The sequence below is a fragment of the Sarcophilus harrisii genome, chromosome 5 (assembly GCF_902635505.1).
Source record: "Sarcophilus harrisii chromosome 5, mSarHar1.11, whole genome shotgun sequence".
Taxonomy (NCBI): domain Eukaryota; kingdom Metazoa; phylum Chordata; class Mammalia; order Dasyuromorphia; family Dasyuridae; genus Sarcophilus; species Sarcophilus harrisii.
In genome coordinates, this window is record NC_045430.1 from 232,662,018 (window position 1) to 232,679,559 (window position 17,542).

Below are 17,542 nucleotides of genomic sequence, written 5' to 3' on the forward strand. Positions count from 1 at the left end.
ATAAAACAAAATAAAACAAAAAAAGCCCTACAGCCAACTAAAAACTAATTGAAATAGGACATAAGAAAAATCTACATCATAAGCTGACTGTATATTTACCAAAAAAAAAAAAAAAAACAGGAAAAGGTAAAAAAGGAAATTCCTTTCAAAGCAACTAAAAAAACTTTAAAACACTGGAGAGGTTAACATAGAAGATTCAACCATGATTCCAACTCTAAAACACCCTTTGAAAAAATAAAATTGCTGCTGAAACATGAAGTACTTGTAGCTAAGTCAAGCTAATAATTTTTTTTAAAAAATGACAATATCATCTAAATTAATTTACTTATTCAATGCTATGCCAATAATCAAACTGCCAAAGGAATATTTTATATAGCTAAAAATAATAAAACCAATTCATTTGGAAGGGAAAAAACGGTCAAGAATTTCAAGGATAATAATACAAAAAAGAGAGGAAGGAAAGCAACGGGGGTCTATCAGTATCAGAACTCAAATTGTATTACACAGCAGCAATCGTGAAAAACAATTTGGTATTGTTTTTAAACAAAGGCATGAGGATGGGAGGTGAATCTCTAAAACAAATTAGGTACACGATATATAGAAGCAAAGAATTTTTGATAGACCCAAACATACCAGCTACTGAAAGAACTTACTATTTGACAAAAACTGCTGGGAAAACTAAAAAGCAGTCTGGAATGAATTAGGGTTAGACTAGGATACCTTATATCAAGATATGCTCCAAACAGACAGCTGACTCAGATAAAAATGCTTACATCATAAGCAAATTAAAGGCACAAGGAAGACAATCTTTGTTATTTATAAAGTATAAGAGTTTATGACTAAACCAGAGATAGAAAAGGTCACACAGGATAAGATGGACAATTCTGAATATGTAAAACTTTAAAGTTTCTGAATAAACAAATCTAGTATAGTAAAAATTAGAAGATGGATAAGTTAACTGAGGGGAGGGGAAACTTTGTAATAAGTTTTTCTGAAAAAGGCCTCACTCCAAAGTCCATAATGGAATTGATCCAAATTTTAAAACTAAGTGCCATTCCTCAAGAGATAAAAGATCAAAAGAAATGAACAAGTAGTTTTCAAAAGAAAAAAGAAAAAAGAAAAAAAAAAGCTATCAACCATATGAAAAACTACATCAACTCAACCCCCCTTAAAATTCAAGTTAAACTCAGAGGAGCCAGGAACAGTCTACCTCAGATTCATGGAGAAGGGAGGAATTTATGGGCAAAAAACTAGAGAACATTGAGAAATGCAAAATGGATATTTCTGATTACATTAAATTAAAAAGGTTTTATGCAAACAAAACCAGTGCAACCAAAATTAGAAGAAAAGCAGCAAGTTGGGAAAAAAATTTTGCAGCCACTATGTCCAATGAAGGTCTCATTTCTAAAACATATAGAGAATTGACTCAAATTTATAAGAATATAGGCCATTTCCCAATTGATAAATGATCAAAGGACATGAATGGACAATTTTCTGATCAAGAAATTAAAGCCATTTCTAATCATGAAAAAAATGCTGTAAATCATTATAGCTTAGAGAAACAAAAATTAAGACAACTATGAGGTACCACTACACCGCTCAGATTAGCCAAGGTGATAGGAAAGATGATAAATGTTGGAGGGGGTGTGGGAAAATGGGAACACTAATGCATTGGTGGTGAGTAGTAAAATGATCCAACCATTCTGGAGAACAAAGCATACCATTTGATCCAGTAGTGAATCTACTGGTTCTATAGCCCAAAGAGATCACAAAAGAGGGGAAAGGACCCACTTGTGCAAAAATGTTTGTAGCAGTCCTTTTTTGTAGCAGCCATCACTTGGGGGATGGCTAAATAATTGAATATTACTGTTCTCTTAAGAAATAATAAGCAACAAAAAGTTATCAAACTGTGCATACCCTTTGACCCAGCAGTGCTACAACTGGGCTTATACCCTAAGGAGATACTAAAGAAGGGAAAGGGACCTGTATGTGCCAAAATGTTTGTGACAGCTCTGTTTGTAGTGGCTAGAAACTGGAAAATGAATGGATGCCCATCCATTGGAGAATGGTTGGGTAAATTGTGGTATATGAACGTTATGGAATATTATTATTCTATAAGAAATGACCAGCAGGATGAATACAGAGAGACTTACATGAACTGATGCTAAGTGAAATGAGCAGAACCAAGAGATCATTATATACCTCAACAATGATACTGTATGAAGATGTATTCTGATGGAAGTGGACTTCTTTGACAAAGAAACCTAATTCAGTTTAAACTGATCAGTGATGGACAGAAGCAGCAACACCCAAAGAAAGAAGACTGGGAAATGAATGTAAACCGTTTGCATTTTTGTTTTTTTTCTCAGGTTATTTTTACCTTCTGAATCTAATTCTCCCTGAGCAACAAAAGAACTGTTTGGTTCTGCACACATATATTGTATCTAGGATATACTGTGTCATATTCAACATATAAAGGACTGCTTGCCATCTAGGGGAAGGGGTGGAGGGAGAGAGGGGAAAAATCGGAACAGAAGTGAGTGCAAGGGATAATGTTGTAAAAAATTACCTAGACATGGGTTCTGTCAATAAAAAGTCATAATAAAAAAAATAATTAAAAAAAAAAAAAAAAAAAAAAAAAGGAAAGGGAACCACATGTGCTAAAATGTTTGTGGCAGCCCTGTGTGTAGTGGCCAGAACCTGGAAAACGAGTGGATGCCCATCAATTGGAGAATGGAGAATAAATCGTGGTATATAAATATTATGGAATATTATTATTCTATAAGAAATGACCAACAGGATGATTTCAGAAAGCCCTGGAGAGACTTACATGAACTGATGCTGAGTGAAATGAGCAGGACCAGAAGATGATCATTATTTACTTCAACAACAATACTATATGATGATCAATTTTGATGAACGTGGCCCTCTTCAACAATGAGATGAACCAAATCAGTTCCAACAGAGCAGTAATGAACTGAAGCAGCTACACCTAGGGAAAGAACTCTGGGAGATGAATATAAAGCACTACATAGAATTCCCAATCCCTCTATTTTTGTTCGCCTACATTTTTGATTTCCTTCACAGGCTAATTATGTACTATTTCAAAATCTGACTCTTTTTATGTAACAAAATAACTGTTTGGACATGTATACACATATTGTATTTAACTTATACTTTAACATATTTAACATGTATTGGTCAACCTGCCATCTGGGGGAAGGGGTGGGGGGAAGGAGGGAAAAAGTTGGAACAAAAGGATTTGCAACTGTCAACGCTGAAAAATTACCTATGCATATATTTGTAAATAAAAAGCTATAAAAAGAAAAAAAACCATAATGAGCAGCAAAAAGTTATCAAAGTGTGCATAACCTTTGATCCAGCAGTGTTACTACTAGGCTTATATCCCAAAGAGATACTAAAGAAGGGAAAGGGACCTGTATGTGCAAGGATGTTTGTGGCAGCACTCTTTGTAGTGGCCAGAAACTGGAAACTGAGTGGATGCCCATCAACTGGAGAATGGCTGAATAAACCATGGTATATGAATATTATGGAATATTAATTATTGTTCTTTAAGAAATGACCATCTGGGAAAATGAATGGCTGTCCATCATTTGGAGAATGGTTGAGTAAATTGTGGGATATGAATGTTATGGAATATTATTGTTCTGTAAGAAACGACCAGTAGGATGAATACAGAGAGGATTGGTGAAACTTACATGAACTGATGCTAAGTGAAATGAGCAGAACCAGGAGATCATTATATACCTCAACAACGATACTGTATGAGGATGTATTCTGATGGAAGTGGATTTCTTTGACAAAGAGAAGATCTAACTCAGTTTCAATTGATTAAGGATGGACAGAAGCAGCTACACCCAAAGAAAGAACACTGGGAAATGAATGTAAACTGATTGCATTTTTGTTTTTCTTCCCGGGTTATTTATATCTTCTGAATCCAATTTTCCCTGTGCAACAAGAGAACTGTTTGGTTCTGCACACATATATTGCATTTAGGATATACTGTAACCTAACATGTATAGGACTGCTTATCATCTAGGATAGAGGGAGGGAGGAGAAAAATCGGAACAGAAGTGAGTGCAAGGGATAATGTTGTAAAAAATTACCCTGGCATGGGTTCTGTCAATAAAAAGTTATTAAATAAAAAATAAATAAATAAAAGAAATGACTAGCAGGATGATTTCAGAAAGGCCTGGAAGGGACATGAACTGATGCTGAGTGAAATAAGCAGGACCAGGATATCATTATATACTTCAACAATACTATATGATGATCAATTCTAATGGACGTGGCCCTCTTAAACAATAAGATGAATCCCATCAGTTCCAATAGAGCAGTAATGAATTGAACCAGCTACACCCAGTGAAAGAACTCTGGGAAATAGAATTCCCAATCCCTCTATTTTTGTCCAACCTGCATTTTTGATTTGCTTTACAGGTTAATTGTACACTATTTTAAAGTCCAATTCTTTTTGTACAGCAAAATAACTATGAACATGTATACATATATTGTATTTAACTTAACTTTAAACATATTTAACAGGTATGCATCAACCTGCCATCTGAGGGACGGGGTGAGGGGAAGGAAGGGAAAAACTGGAACAAAAAGTTTTGCAATTGTCAATGCTGAAAAATTACCCATGCATATATCTTGTAAATAAAAAGCTACTAAAAAAAAAAAAAAGGAAAAGATATGATGAGCAGAATGATTTCAGAAAATACTTGATGCTGGGTGAAGTGAGCAGAACCAAGAAAACATTATACAGAACAATAATTTATGTGATGATCAATTATGATGGAGTTGATTCTTCTCAACATAGTGATTCAAGGCAATTCCAATAGACTTTTTTTCACATACAGAGAGAGAACTATGGAGACTCAAAGCATAGTATTTTTATCTTTGCTGTTTGCTAGCTTTTTTTTTCTCATGGTTTTTTCCCCTTATGATCTGACATTTCTTGCATAACATGATAAATGTGGACATATTTATAAGAATTGTACATGTTTAACCTATATCATATTGCTTACAATCTTGGGAAGAGGAGAAAAATTTGGAAAACCAAGTTTTGCAAAGATGAATGTTGAAAATTATCTTTACATGTATGTGGAAAAATAAAATACTATTAAAAAAAAAAAAAGGTATCCTAGAACGCTAAAATGGAAATGTGAATGGGTCCAGCCATTCAGGAAAAGCAGTTTGAACTATGACTAGAAAGTTATGAGCAATGCAGATTATCTGAGCCAGTGATAAATCACTACTGGACCTACACCCCAGAAAAAACAAATAAAGAAAAAAAGACTTATCCATAGAAAAACATTTATAACAACTCTTTAAATCATAACCAAAATTGTAAAACTCAGGGGATAACCTTTTGAGTAATAATTAAGCTGTGGCATATAAATATGATAGCATATTACTAGATCCCATGAGGAATTTTTTAAAAACAGCTTCAGAGAAAATCACTAAAACCTGTGAACTAATTCAAAGCGAAGTAAGCAGAACTGAGAAGTCAATGATAACTAGGAGCTCAATTATAAGACTTTGAAAGACTTAAGAACTCTGATCAATAAAATGATAAACCACAAGTTCAATTAAGAGTGAAGACAAAATATGCTACTCATCTCTTGTCAAAAGGTTAATTGACTTAAAATACAATAAAAACAGGTACATTTTCAGACATGGCCAATTTGGCAATTTGTTTTGTCAGACTGAAAGCTTTCCTTTTTAAAATGTGTTCAACATGAAGGTTTGAGGGATGGTAACGAGAAGGACGGATTAACTTTTTTAAAATTAAAGTCATACAAAGCAAAACATTCATTAAAAATTTGCAAAAAGAATGTAAGCTCCTTCAAAAACTCTTTGAAGACAGAGACTTTCCGTGTCTCTCTCTTTCCCATGCTTAGCACAGTAACTAACACAATAAATAATTAATACTTTTTCCAGTCACATTTTCAACACATAAACCCTAAACTCCCCTGCGCCCATCTTTTTGCTTCTGCTCTTTTGCTCACAAGTTTCCCTAAACCAAAAGCTTATTTAAAGCCCTTCAAATCCTACATAAAGGCCACTTCTTTCATAAAACCATTTCTCATACTTCACCCAGGAGCGAAGATAGCAAGCAAGGAAGATGTTTATTAAGTTTTACACACACACACACACACACACACACAAACTCTATAATCAGTCCTAGAAAAGATTTCTGATTAAATCCTATTGGAGAAACCCAAGATTAAAAAAAAAAAAAACAAGGAAGGAGTCATTTTTCCAGCCCAGTTTGGCATGAGGAGACAAAAAAGTCTATTAACTTCATGAGATCAGGCCAGAAAAGGATCCATGCAACATTTCAGCACACAGAGAGGTTGTGCACCAGGGTAAGACAAAAGTTCCATATCCCCACCAAGGCATCCCTACTACTTGCAAGTTGAAAGAACCAATACCAACTGTCACCCACAACCAAGTCCCAAATCACATATCCAAGACATAATGATGAGGTACAGCATTTCATAATAGGGTATTATCCACCATGGGAAGCAAACAGAAACTGGGTGACTCACACCCTACAAAAACAGAGTGTGGAATCAGTTACAACTTGTAGTCCAATCTGAACCCTTCAGAGTAATAACAAAGAAAGAAATCTCAGACCAAATAAGTCTGCAATTCTAGTGCTATGAATGAGCAGCGCTTCCCAAGCAGGCTGGTAGGGACTAAGCCAAGCCGATTCCACTGTTACTCAGACCCAAACCAAGATCGGGAACTTGCAGAGCTCAGGAGAACAAGAACTAGACTTTGTCAACCTAGACCAAACCATTTTGGAAATACTGAAAACTTGCAAGTTTCAACCTAAAGTCTCCCTGAGATCCTAGAATAAATACAACAAGCAGTACCCCCAGAAAACAGCAACAAGATCATCCCACTATAACAGACCTTAATTTGGAGAAGTAGGCTGAAAGAATAGAGGCTCCCCTCCAAACCCAAAAAGGAATTCCACCATAAAAAGCTATTGTGGTAATAGGGACTCATGAAACAGAAACTCCAAAAAAATATAATAGACACAACATTTCCAAGTAAAATATACTTTGGGCATGAATTGAACTTGAATCTCTAAAAAAAAAATAAAGTAAAAAATTTTAAGTGTTTGTATAAATTAAATGAGAGATAAAAGAAAAAAAACTAAAAAAGAATTAAACCAAGATTTACAAAGGAAAATAACACATGGCACATGAGGTACAAAACTTTGCCCAAAAACAAAAACAAACCCTAAAATAAGGGTAAATAGTTTTACATGTATGTCAAGAAATTTTATAAACTATTTGAGAATCAACAGCTTGTCTCCTTTATCAATATAAAAGGCATGACTGCATACGGTAAGGCAATCAACAAATGATTAAGTCACCATAAGCCCATAATTCATCCATTCCAAAAAGTGAGTTTTTGCAAAATCTATTTTTTAAAATTAAAAAATAACTTTTTAATCTAGAAATTTTCTTTAAAATGTTTAAAACACTGTTGAATGGTTATGGATCTTATCTTGTTCAACAGTTTCACAAATTATTCTAGCCCTTGATGCAATCCCAATGTCATATTCAAACAGGATTGTGAAGAGGATCTCAACATCTGTAGGAAACTCCTCTTAACTCTTCACTGGATTTCCAGTGGGCAGCTACATAGAATAGTAAATAGAGCAGAAGACATGAAGTCAGGAAAACTCAAGTTCAAATCCTAGTTCTGACACTGTGAGACCCTGGATAGTCCCTTAATCTTTGTCTGCCTCCTTTCTCATCTGTAAAATGAGGATGATGATAGTAATAACACCTACCTCTTTTTTGAAGGATTAAATGAGACATTACTTGTGAAGGGCAGTGGAAATCAAAGTGATAGATGAAAAACAGTTATTATTATTTATTGTTACTAATATTTCTCCATGGATTATTTCTTTTTATCTTTAGTAGGCCTGTCTCTTTATATTGATATTAATGATCAGAAAGTTAAACATGGCCTTTACTCTTTTATTAATTTTGATGTACGTATGGGAGAAACTTTAAGAGAGACTTTAAGGTGGCATCTCCCTCAACAAAAACAAAAGCATTTATATTATAGGTCAACCAACTAAAAGACACAGTAAGGTTGTGTGCTCACTACCTTTAAATCAAATATGTGATGATTAATGCTATGGTCTACTATGGCATATCAGCTGTGAATGCTTGCCTAGTTCAAAAGAACAAGGCCCAACCATGTACACAAGATAAAAAAAACAAATATATGAAGAATTCTTATTATCCATACATAGCTAACTCATGGAAGTCATCAATCTATAGTGTGTACACACACACCCATGAACAGATGAGTTGGTTCCAAAATTAGATAAGATGATTACAGACCTTTGGATATTCCAAGTTTCTTTAGCAACCCCAAACTTTCCTCTGCAACACAGGCCTATCTTTTTAACACCAATATTCTACTAATACTATTTCATAGCAGTTACAAGTTATGAGACACCACAATCTTCAAAAAAAATGAGTGTCACAGGGAAGTGAAGAGGTAGATATAAGCAAGTTTTAATCCTTACCAAATTAAGATCTATAAAATCTAGTGGTGGATCAGTGGAATAGATTAGGAATAGAATAGATCAATTATCTAGTATTTGATAAACGCAAAAACTCTAGATTCTGGGATATGAACACACCATTTAAAAAATACTGCCAGGAAATCTGACAACAACATGGCAGAAACTCTCATCAACAAGATAAGGTCAAAATGGGCTTTTGATTCAGACAAAGGGTGATGCCATAAGCAAATTAGGAAAGCAAAGAATAGTTTACCTGCCAGCTCTATGAAGAAGGGAAGAATTCATAATCAAGACAGAAAACATTATAAAATGTAAAAGAGATAATTTTGATTATATTAAATTTTATGTACAAAATGGACCCAAGCTTAGATGGAAAGCAGAAAGCTGAGAAAATCCTTTACAGGAAGTAAATCTGAAGTCTCATTTCTCAATAAAGAACTAAGTCAAATTTATAAATATAAGCCATTCCCCAACTGATAGTCAAAAGAATATGAATAGGGAATTTTCAGATATATAGTCAAACGATATATAGTCATATGAAGAAATGCTCTAAATCATCTTTGATTAGAGAAATGCAAATTAACACTGCAGGACTACCTCACTTCCATCAGATTGGCTAATATGACAGAAAAGGAAAATAAATTTGGAGGGGATATGGGAAAAACTGGTAAAAGTTGTGAACTGATCCAACCATTTTAGAGGAGGATTTGGAACTATGCCCAAAGGCAGTCAAACCATACCCTTTAATCCAGCAATACCATTCCTACCATCTGTATCCCAGAGATCCAAAAGAAAAAGGACCTACACTTGCAAAAATATTTATAGTTGCTGTTTTTGTAGTGTCAAAAAATTAGAAACTGAGGGAAAAGTCAACAACTGGGGAATGGTTGAACATGCTTTGGTATTTGAATGTAATGCAGTATCATTACACTTTAAGAAATGATGAGCAAAATGCTTTCAGAAAAACCTGAAAAGACTTACATGAATTGATGCAAAGTGAAATGAGCAGAACCAGTATATTATACAATGACCAACTTTGAATGACAATTCCAAAAGACTCATGGTGAAGAAAACTGCTGTCCAAACACAAAGAACTGATATAATTTGAATGCAAATTGAAGCATACTGTTTCCATTTTATTTTCTTTGCAGTTCTTTTCTTTTGGTCTTATTTCTGCTTTCACAACATGACTAATATGGAAATGTTTTACATGACTGTACATAAATAATATCAAATTGCTTCATTTTAGGAAGGCAGAAAGGAAGGCAGAAGAAAGGAGGAGAAAAATTTGGCACTCAAAATTTTCTAAAAAGGAGTATTTAAAATTATTTTTACATATCATAGGAACAAATAAAATACTATTAAAAGTTTCTAAAAAATGTATCACCCATAGCTATATAGTGATTTTTCAGGCAACAAAATAATTGAATTATTATTAAAGATATTCACTCTACCAGCCTCACTTATTCCTTGATGCAAGATAGGAAGATATATGGGGAATCTAAAGTAGATATAGATACTCTTTCCCTCACCCACCTCTTCTCTCTCTCTCTCCTATTCCTGTTGTTCTCCTTTTCTTTTCCTATTAGATGAAGTAAATAAAGTCAGTCCTGAAGACAGAAAGGCCTGAGTTCAAATGTGGTCTCAGAAACACACTATGATTATGGGCTTAATCTGTCTGCTTCTTAATCTTTATCTAACCCTAACCCTAACCCTAACCCTAACCCTAACCCTCATCTGTAAAACAAGCATCCTAATAGCACCTACTTCCCTAAGTTGTTAAAAATCAAATGAATAATTGTAAAGTGTTTATTTATCATAGTGCCTGGCACAGAGTAATAGGCATTTTATGAATATTAACTCTTATCATTGTTTTCCTTTATCCATTATCAGTTTTCCAAATAGTTTCTATTGGCATTATGTAGTCCTTCCATCAAAAGAATTTTATAACCCTTTCTGCCGTGTATCATCAGCTCCTGCAACTCAAGCACTTTAAAATTAACCTTCCAAAAAAATCATCATTGTTAAGGTTTCCTCTTAACAATCTAATTCCTGTATTTTTTACTCTGAGTCATATTTATCTCTCTTCCTCTTCACAGAATATAGATATATACACAGATCTCATATACAGAATATGAGAGCAATATATTTCTAGATAATTAGTAAACCTGTTCTTAATGACCAAATATTGTCCAGTTACAAAACTATGAACTGCTGCTTTTACTGGAAATCTAGAAAAGAGAATATTTTTCTTTTTTTCCTCCCAACTTCTTCATGAAAAACTAAGAACAAAGAAAAGATCATATTGTACAACGTAATACACAAATTTAAAAAATGAAATCTCCTAAATGTTTCCAAAAATATTACCAGAAAACCGCCTTTATCATATTCCATCACAAAAAAATACTAGAGTATAAAAAGCATAGTCAAGTAAAGTGATTTTATGTCAAATGTGATAACACATGAACATATTGGATATTTCGATGTTATTAATGTAAGAAACATGTCAACAGATTTAGTAAAAAGAGTAAAATCTAAACTGAAATTCTGTTGTTTTCTCGTTTTAAAATTCCCAAAGTCCACATATTTAATAGTTTCCCTATTATACACATCTCAAATGTGACCAGAAAAATTCAACTTTTACATCCATTTCTGGGTTTTTCAATCTACAGAAATTGCTAATGAATCCCAGTTTTAACTTTATTGCTTCTAGGTTTTCAAAAAAAGTCAATAAATAGTTGGGTTGCTCAACATTCCCAAGTTTCTCGTTTTTTCCAATCTATTTAAAAGCACGTTTCATTTTTTCAGTCCAAATTAATTCTGTAAGAATTTAAACATAAACTTGACAATACACAAACTTCAGAAGAACTGAATTATATGAAACTGTAGCATCTCTAGTAGGTTAATGTTTTAAATGAACACAGCCCTTACCACTCTCGCTGCTCTTTCCTGAGACTCACATTTCCTGCAAAACCAAGGTCCAGTGGGTACTTGAACAATGCCATAGCAAGCTGTTAGAATAAAAATAAAAAATATTTTTAATATATGTAAAAAATCTCAAAAATCACAGAAAGTCAAAACTTTTTCAAAGCTTATTCTCTACTTTAAATATTAAATAGAAGAGAATTACAGAATAGAAATAGGAGGTGATTTGAAATATTCTGGTTAGCCAGAAAAACAAAGCATTATATTTTAATTTAAAGTTTTAAACAAAGCATTGCTTTTTTAATCAGTACCAAAACACGTTAATCATATTGAATAGCTCTTTACAGCAAAGGAAAGACAAGTATGTTAAAATTAACACAATTCATGAAATTTGGGAAATAAAAATTCAGACCTTCTCATTTTGGCATAAACTCAGTCACAGCAAGCATTCCACATTACATTTTAATTAAATGAAAAGTTTTTCAAAAAATTTTTTTTAATTGAGTGAATAGGATTTAAAAAAAATGAAATGTTATCCAAAAAATATCAATTAATCTTAACTTTAAATATGTAAATGGAAATACATACCCTAATGCTCTTACCCTCTTGAAAATATACAAGTGTGAATCACTACCACTCAATTTTTATTTGTAAGTGCATATATATATATATATATATATATATATATATATATGCTAGTTAAAAGCTAGAGCCATAACCTGACTTGAAATTTCAATTTCATGATTTTAATGAAGTTACTAATAAATGTGATGATAAATCTCAAATTCAAAGTTAATATACAATATCAGAAGATTATAAACAACAATACAGAGTACACAGCATGTGTGCAATCAACTGGAAGCTCTCACCTCTGTCCACAAATTACTGCTTGAGTAAGGCAAATTATATTGCATAATTCAAAATACAACGTTTTTAAAAGAAATATGTTCCATAGTGGCTAGTAAAAAGGGAGACTTCTACCAATGTCAAATCTCTAAGCATTAAGAACAATGAGTCAAAACATAATGTTGCCAGCTAAAAGCCTATTAAACATTTTAGTTTAGAAAGGCATTTTTAACCAATATTTCATACTCCTGCATCATGACCTCATGCTAAAAACAGAATCACATATTACAACAACGTACTTCTAAGCAAAAACTGTCAGAGGACTAAACATTATCAGCGTTCCATTTAACTGTTTATGCAATACTTGAACATTGAACTAAGTCACCCGAGAGGGGAAAAAAGTGATTACAAAACACGTTAAACACCACTATTTTAAACACCTGTAAACACAGGCTCTATTTAAATAAATGGTTAACATTTGTCAAAAGTAAATAAAAACGTATTAAAAGTCAAATTTCAATTGTCCTTTCCTTGTCCAATGAGAAGATTTATCTTGAAACCCTATCATCAAATTCTCCCAAGTTACAGTCTCTATAGAAGAGGACTTAGGGGATGGGGAGGAAGACAACAGTAAAATTTCAATACAAATATTCACGATGAAGAGAACTAGGTGGTATATTTATAATGTCCACGGCACACTTCCCCGTAATTGTCCACGGAAACCTTAACTCCGCATCCAAGAACAGTCCATTTCTACCTCTTTAAAGGAAGAAGGCGCCCGGGTCACTCAAAACAAAAAGCGTTCGGTTCTTTTAACCACTGTCTCCTCCAGCAAACGAACTACGCGGATGGTGGGAAAACCCAGTCCCGGCCGGGCCGCGGACGCCCCACCGGGTCAGCCTCGCCTCTTCAGCCCGTGAAATGCCACAGACGTCCCGGGTTCACTGACAGGCCTCCCCCGCCCCCGCCCCACGTGTCCTCGGCCGGAGGAGCCCACAACTCACCCAGACTGCCGACCCCCAAACCACTGTCCTAAGCCGGTCTCGCCCTGAGCCAGTGACAAGAGGCTCATCTTGCGCGGCCGCCAGCCCACGCTCCGACCGGGAAGGGCAGCGGCTGGCCCGGAGCAGCCCGGCGCCCACGCGGCGGCGGCGAAGGGCCTTCCCCGGACGCGGAGCAGCCCCTCCAGCCGCCGCAGGCTCCGCCGCAGCCTCCTTCCCTAGTAACCTTCAGGCGCCTGGCAACCCCCGCCTCCCAACAGCCCTCCCGTCCCCACGGCCCGGGAAGTCTGCGAAGCCGCTGCCAGCCAGCCAGCCAAAGGCAAAGGGGCGGGAAGACGCCCCCCCCGCCCCCCCCCCCCCCCCGCGCAGGAGCCGAGAGGAGGGGCGCCCCCAGCCCCCGCCCCTCGCCCCAGCGCGGCCGCCCCGCCGGCCGCCCGCCCCTCCCGGGCTGCTCCGGGGCCGCGGCGGGGAGCCCGCAGCCCGAGGGGCTCCCCGCCCCATGACGGCGCGACCACCCGCACAGCTCCCCTCCGCCCCCCGGCCGGGGCACCCGGGCCGGGGGTGTCCGGGGCGGGGCGGGGTGGCGGTTGGGGGAGGCCCGGCGGGCGGGCGGTTGGCTGGGTGTTTACCTTGATGCACGGCGACGCTGCAGCCGTGCCCGTCGCAGTAAACCAGCGGGTTCTCGGCCCAGCCTCTCTCATCTGAGCAAACGCAGCAGCCTCCAATCATCTCCTTCATACTATGGGAGACCTCGTCCTCCAGTGACACGGGCCGGTCGCTAGAGACCATCTGCGGGGGAGGGGAGAAAGACCATTGAGGGGGGAGGGAGCTCGCGAGGTCCCCCTCCTCCCCTCCCCCCCCCCCCCCCCCCGCCGCACTCCACCCCCAGCCCGAGCCCGCCCGCCCGTTCGTTGTTCGCTCACTCGGGCTTTGCTGCTCAGTCACTCACGTTCTGCACTGGAGTCAGGAGCCATGTCCGTGCTGACTCCCTACCCCCCTCCCCCCTCCCCACCCCCTCCTCTTCCTCCTCCTCCGCTCCTTCTCTCCCCTCCCCACTCCACCCGGGATGCTAACACAGGAACCTGGAGAGGACACACATAGCAACTAGGCCTCCGCACAGGCGCACTGGGGGGCTCCCGCGGGGCAGCGGGGAGCCTGGGAGGGGAGAGAGGGAGCTCGCTTCCTCCTTAGCGTCATCCAGCGTGCGCGCCCGCCTCAGCCCCCAGGAGGAAGGGGAAAGGGGGAGGGGTTGAGGGAAAAAGCAGGACGTGCGCGCCGCCGGCACGACGGCGCTGCTTCCTTTTTCCCTTCCCTCCCACGGTTCTTCCCCTCCCCCATTCCCATCCCTGAGGGTGAAGCGGGGGGATGGGAACGAGACCAGGCCACAGAGAGCCTCGGCTGGAGCGCGGCGTGGGGACGCGCCGCCGTGCACGCGCACGCGCACGCGCACGAAGGGGGCGTCGGGTCAGCCTCCTCTTTCCTGGGCCTGCAAGCTTGCCAATGAGGCCGTGGCGCGAGACGGGAGGGTAGTGACTGATATTCAGTGAACTGCGGACGAAAACCACTTCCGCGGCCTCCCTCTTACTCTGTATACCTGAACGAATGCTCCCCGAGCTCTTGCTCCCTCCAGAGCCCCGGCGCATAGGCTTCCCAAGAATGGAGGATGGGGTAATGAAGCAAGGGTCCTCGCTTCTGCTGACTTATCAGTTCTGCTGCGCCCCTTGTAGCCGCCTAACTCCCACTATGGAAACTGCTCAAAGTTAGTAGACCACGTGGCAAGAAGATGTACCAAACCCAGTGGGCTGCAGTGACAAATGAACTTTAATACGTCTTTATCTCGAAGGCCAAAACCATGAGTTCGTGTTACCCATGGAAAGACTGATGCGAGCCCCTAAACTAGCCCTTTGCTCATGCCCATCACTCTAGCTCCTTAATCCCAAGAGATACTCGTGTACATTTCAGACTAAGGACTTCACCTATACGTTTTCTGCAAACCTACCCTGGAAATGTGTATTATTTAGGGAGATGGAAGGGAGCTGTCTTTTTACACCCCTGTGAACAAAAATGAATTGGACCTAGGTTGTTTAATTAGCATAACCGGACACAGGCTGTGAAATTCACTCCATATGAGCAAAGCAGTTGATTCGAAATAAGATCAATGTCATGAAGACAGTCATTTTAACAGTTTTCTTCTACATCAGTCAACCAATGACAATTTCTATTGAAATTAGAATATATCAGTAGATAATGTTTAAAATATCAGGCGTGGTTATAAAGCAAGTTAGCAATTTTGGCTTAATAACTTGAAAATTGCAGGTGCAGTTGATATTCATGGCAAAATAGCATAATTAAAATGGTCGTGACTAGAAAAAATATTTAAAGTAAAAAATTTGAAGGAACTCTCCTATCTATTCCTCTAGTCACAAAAGAAACATATTTTGTTTCAAAATCAATCCAAATGTTTTTGTAACCCAGACAAGAATGAAGACAATTTCACTAATTCACTAGAAATTCACAATAGAATTAATAGTCAAACATACACATTTTTAACAATATGGTTAAAAAAAGGAAGGAAGGAATAAAGGGCACAGAAACTCATTAAAATCAAATAGAACACAAGAAGTAGGGGAAAATTTAAGTTGACCAGATGCAATAAAGAAAATGTTCTCCTTAATAGCATCAATAAATTTAGAAAATTTTATTTCAATATATGAGGGTTTATGTGTACAATGTGATCTCTTCCTTTTAAAATAGTATCAGTTGATACTCTGAACATATCAGAGTTCTATGCTTAATTCATTAGTATGTGTAAAACTGAAAACTGCATTCAAGCAAAATCATATTACTTCTTATGTTCCATTTAACTGTATACTTTATCTCCATAGTAATACAATGGAATATCAGTTCGATACCCAATTGCTGCACAGACTCCTAATGTGCAGTAATTCTGCGTTAAGATCAATGCAGAACTTCCCTTCTTCAAAAATGCATTCAAGCTCTAATGCACTAAATTATTTAATAATACATTTGTTTTATTTTTAATGGATTGAAGCTTAGTTCTTTTGATGAAATTAATTTATATGAACAGAAGGACTCCATGATCACTACCTTACATTACCTTACTAGTAGTGCATACTATTTGATGGTAAAATTGGATAGTTGTGTAAAACAATCATCGAGAGGGAAACTTTGAAATAAAAAGCAAAATAAGAATATATTACTTTTAAAAAGGAAACAAGCAGCAAAATCTGAAAATGAACTTTTGTTAATAAGATAGTGCCATTAAGCACTATGTAAAAATCATTTTTATACAGAAAAATCATATTTGAAAATAATTTAATACATCCATGTATAAATGATTGTGATAATCAGAAGAAAATCTAGTGAATCTAAATTAATATGAATTTATTTGCCAGATATAAAACTTTTTTGTTATGTTATATATCAGAATGTTTTGTTATATATCAGAAGTATATTACTTAACAAATTTCTTTGAAGAATAAACAGGTAGAATATTAGAAAATCTTCATAATACAATTCACACATTAACATTTTTCCTTTTTATAAAGTTGCAATTCAAGACAATTTGTAAATTGTTGCATACTATAGTAGTTCTTGTACTTCTAAATAATTGAACATTATACTTCACTTCCAAAAATTGTTAAAGATCATTTGGGCTGTTCTTGTCTGGGAAGTTTTTAAAACCTTTTTGTACAAAAAAAAAATAATAAAAAAAGAATAGTGATGAACAAAAAACAGAATTTCTAGAATAACTTAATGAAAAGAAAATCTGGAATATCTTAAAGCAGTGGGATATTATTGCTAGAATTTTTCTCTTTAAATCTGCTCAATTCTCAAAATATGTTGAAATATATATATAGGACTTGAGTAAGATTAAGGCCTCAATTTCCTAATGATTCCTCTTGATATAACAGTCATTACATCAGTGATAGCAGTTATTCCTATGAGCTAATGATCTGATGAATACCATAAGACACTCAAGGAAAATATTTTATGATTTGATCTATGACCTAAGTATAATGAAAAATTTGAACAATGTTTTTTCTCTTCTATGACAAATAAGAAGTGTTGATTTTTTTTTAATTTCTTAACTGCTTTGTTGATTTCCATTTGTATGGGTCTACATTTTATATTACTTTTCAAAAGTATATACCAAAAAGGA

General features: G+C 36.8%; 1 protein-coding gene across 4 annotated transcripts in view; it reads right to left on the minus strand.

Annotated features, from left to right (window-relative positions):
• MLLT10 (MLLT10 histone lysine methyltransferase DOT1L cofactor) overlaps window positions 1-14,390 on the minus strand; it is a 205,086-nt gene extending 190,696 nt beyond the window's left edge. For 3 of the 4 annotated variants that reach the window (XM_031939880.1, XM_031939876.1, XM_031939879.1), the window contains exons 1-3: window positions 14,283-14,390; window positions 13,989-14,148; window positions 11,519-11,598 (exon numbers count right to left, since the gene is read on the minus strand). In XM_031939880.1, the coding sequence (XP_031795740.1) occupies window positions 11,519-11,598; window positions 13,989-14,148 (240 nt within the window). In that variant the 5' untranslated portion in view covers window positions 14,283-14,390. The remainder of the gene's footprint in view (window positions 1-11,518; window positions 11,599-13,988; window positions 14,149-14,282) is intronic. The other variant, XM_031939877.1, reaches the window with a different exon arrangement.
• Between the last annotated feature and the right edge of the window lie 3,152 nt (window positions 14,391-17,542).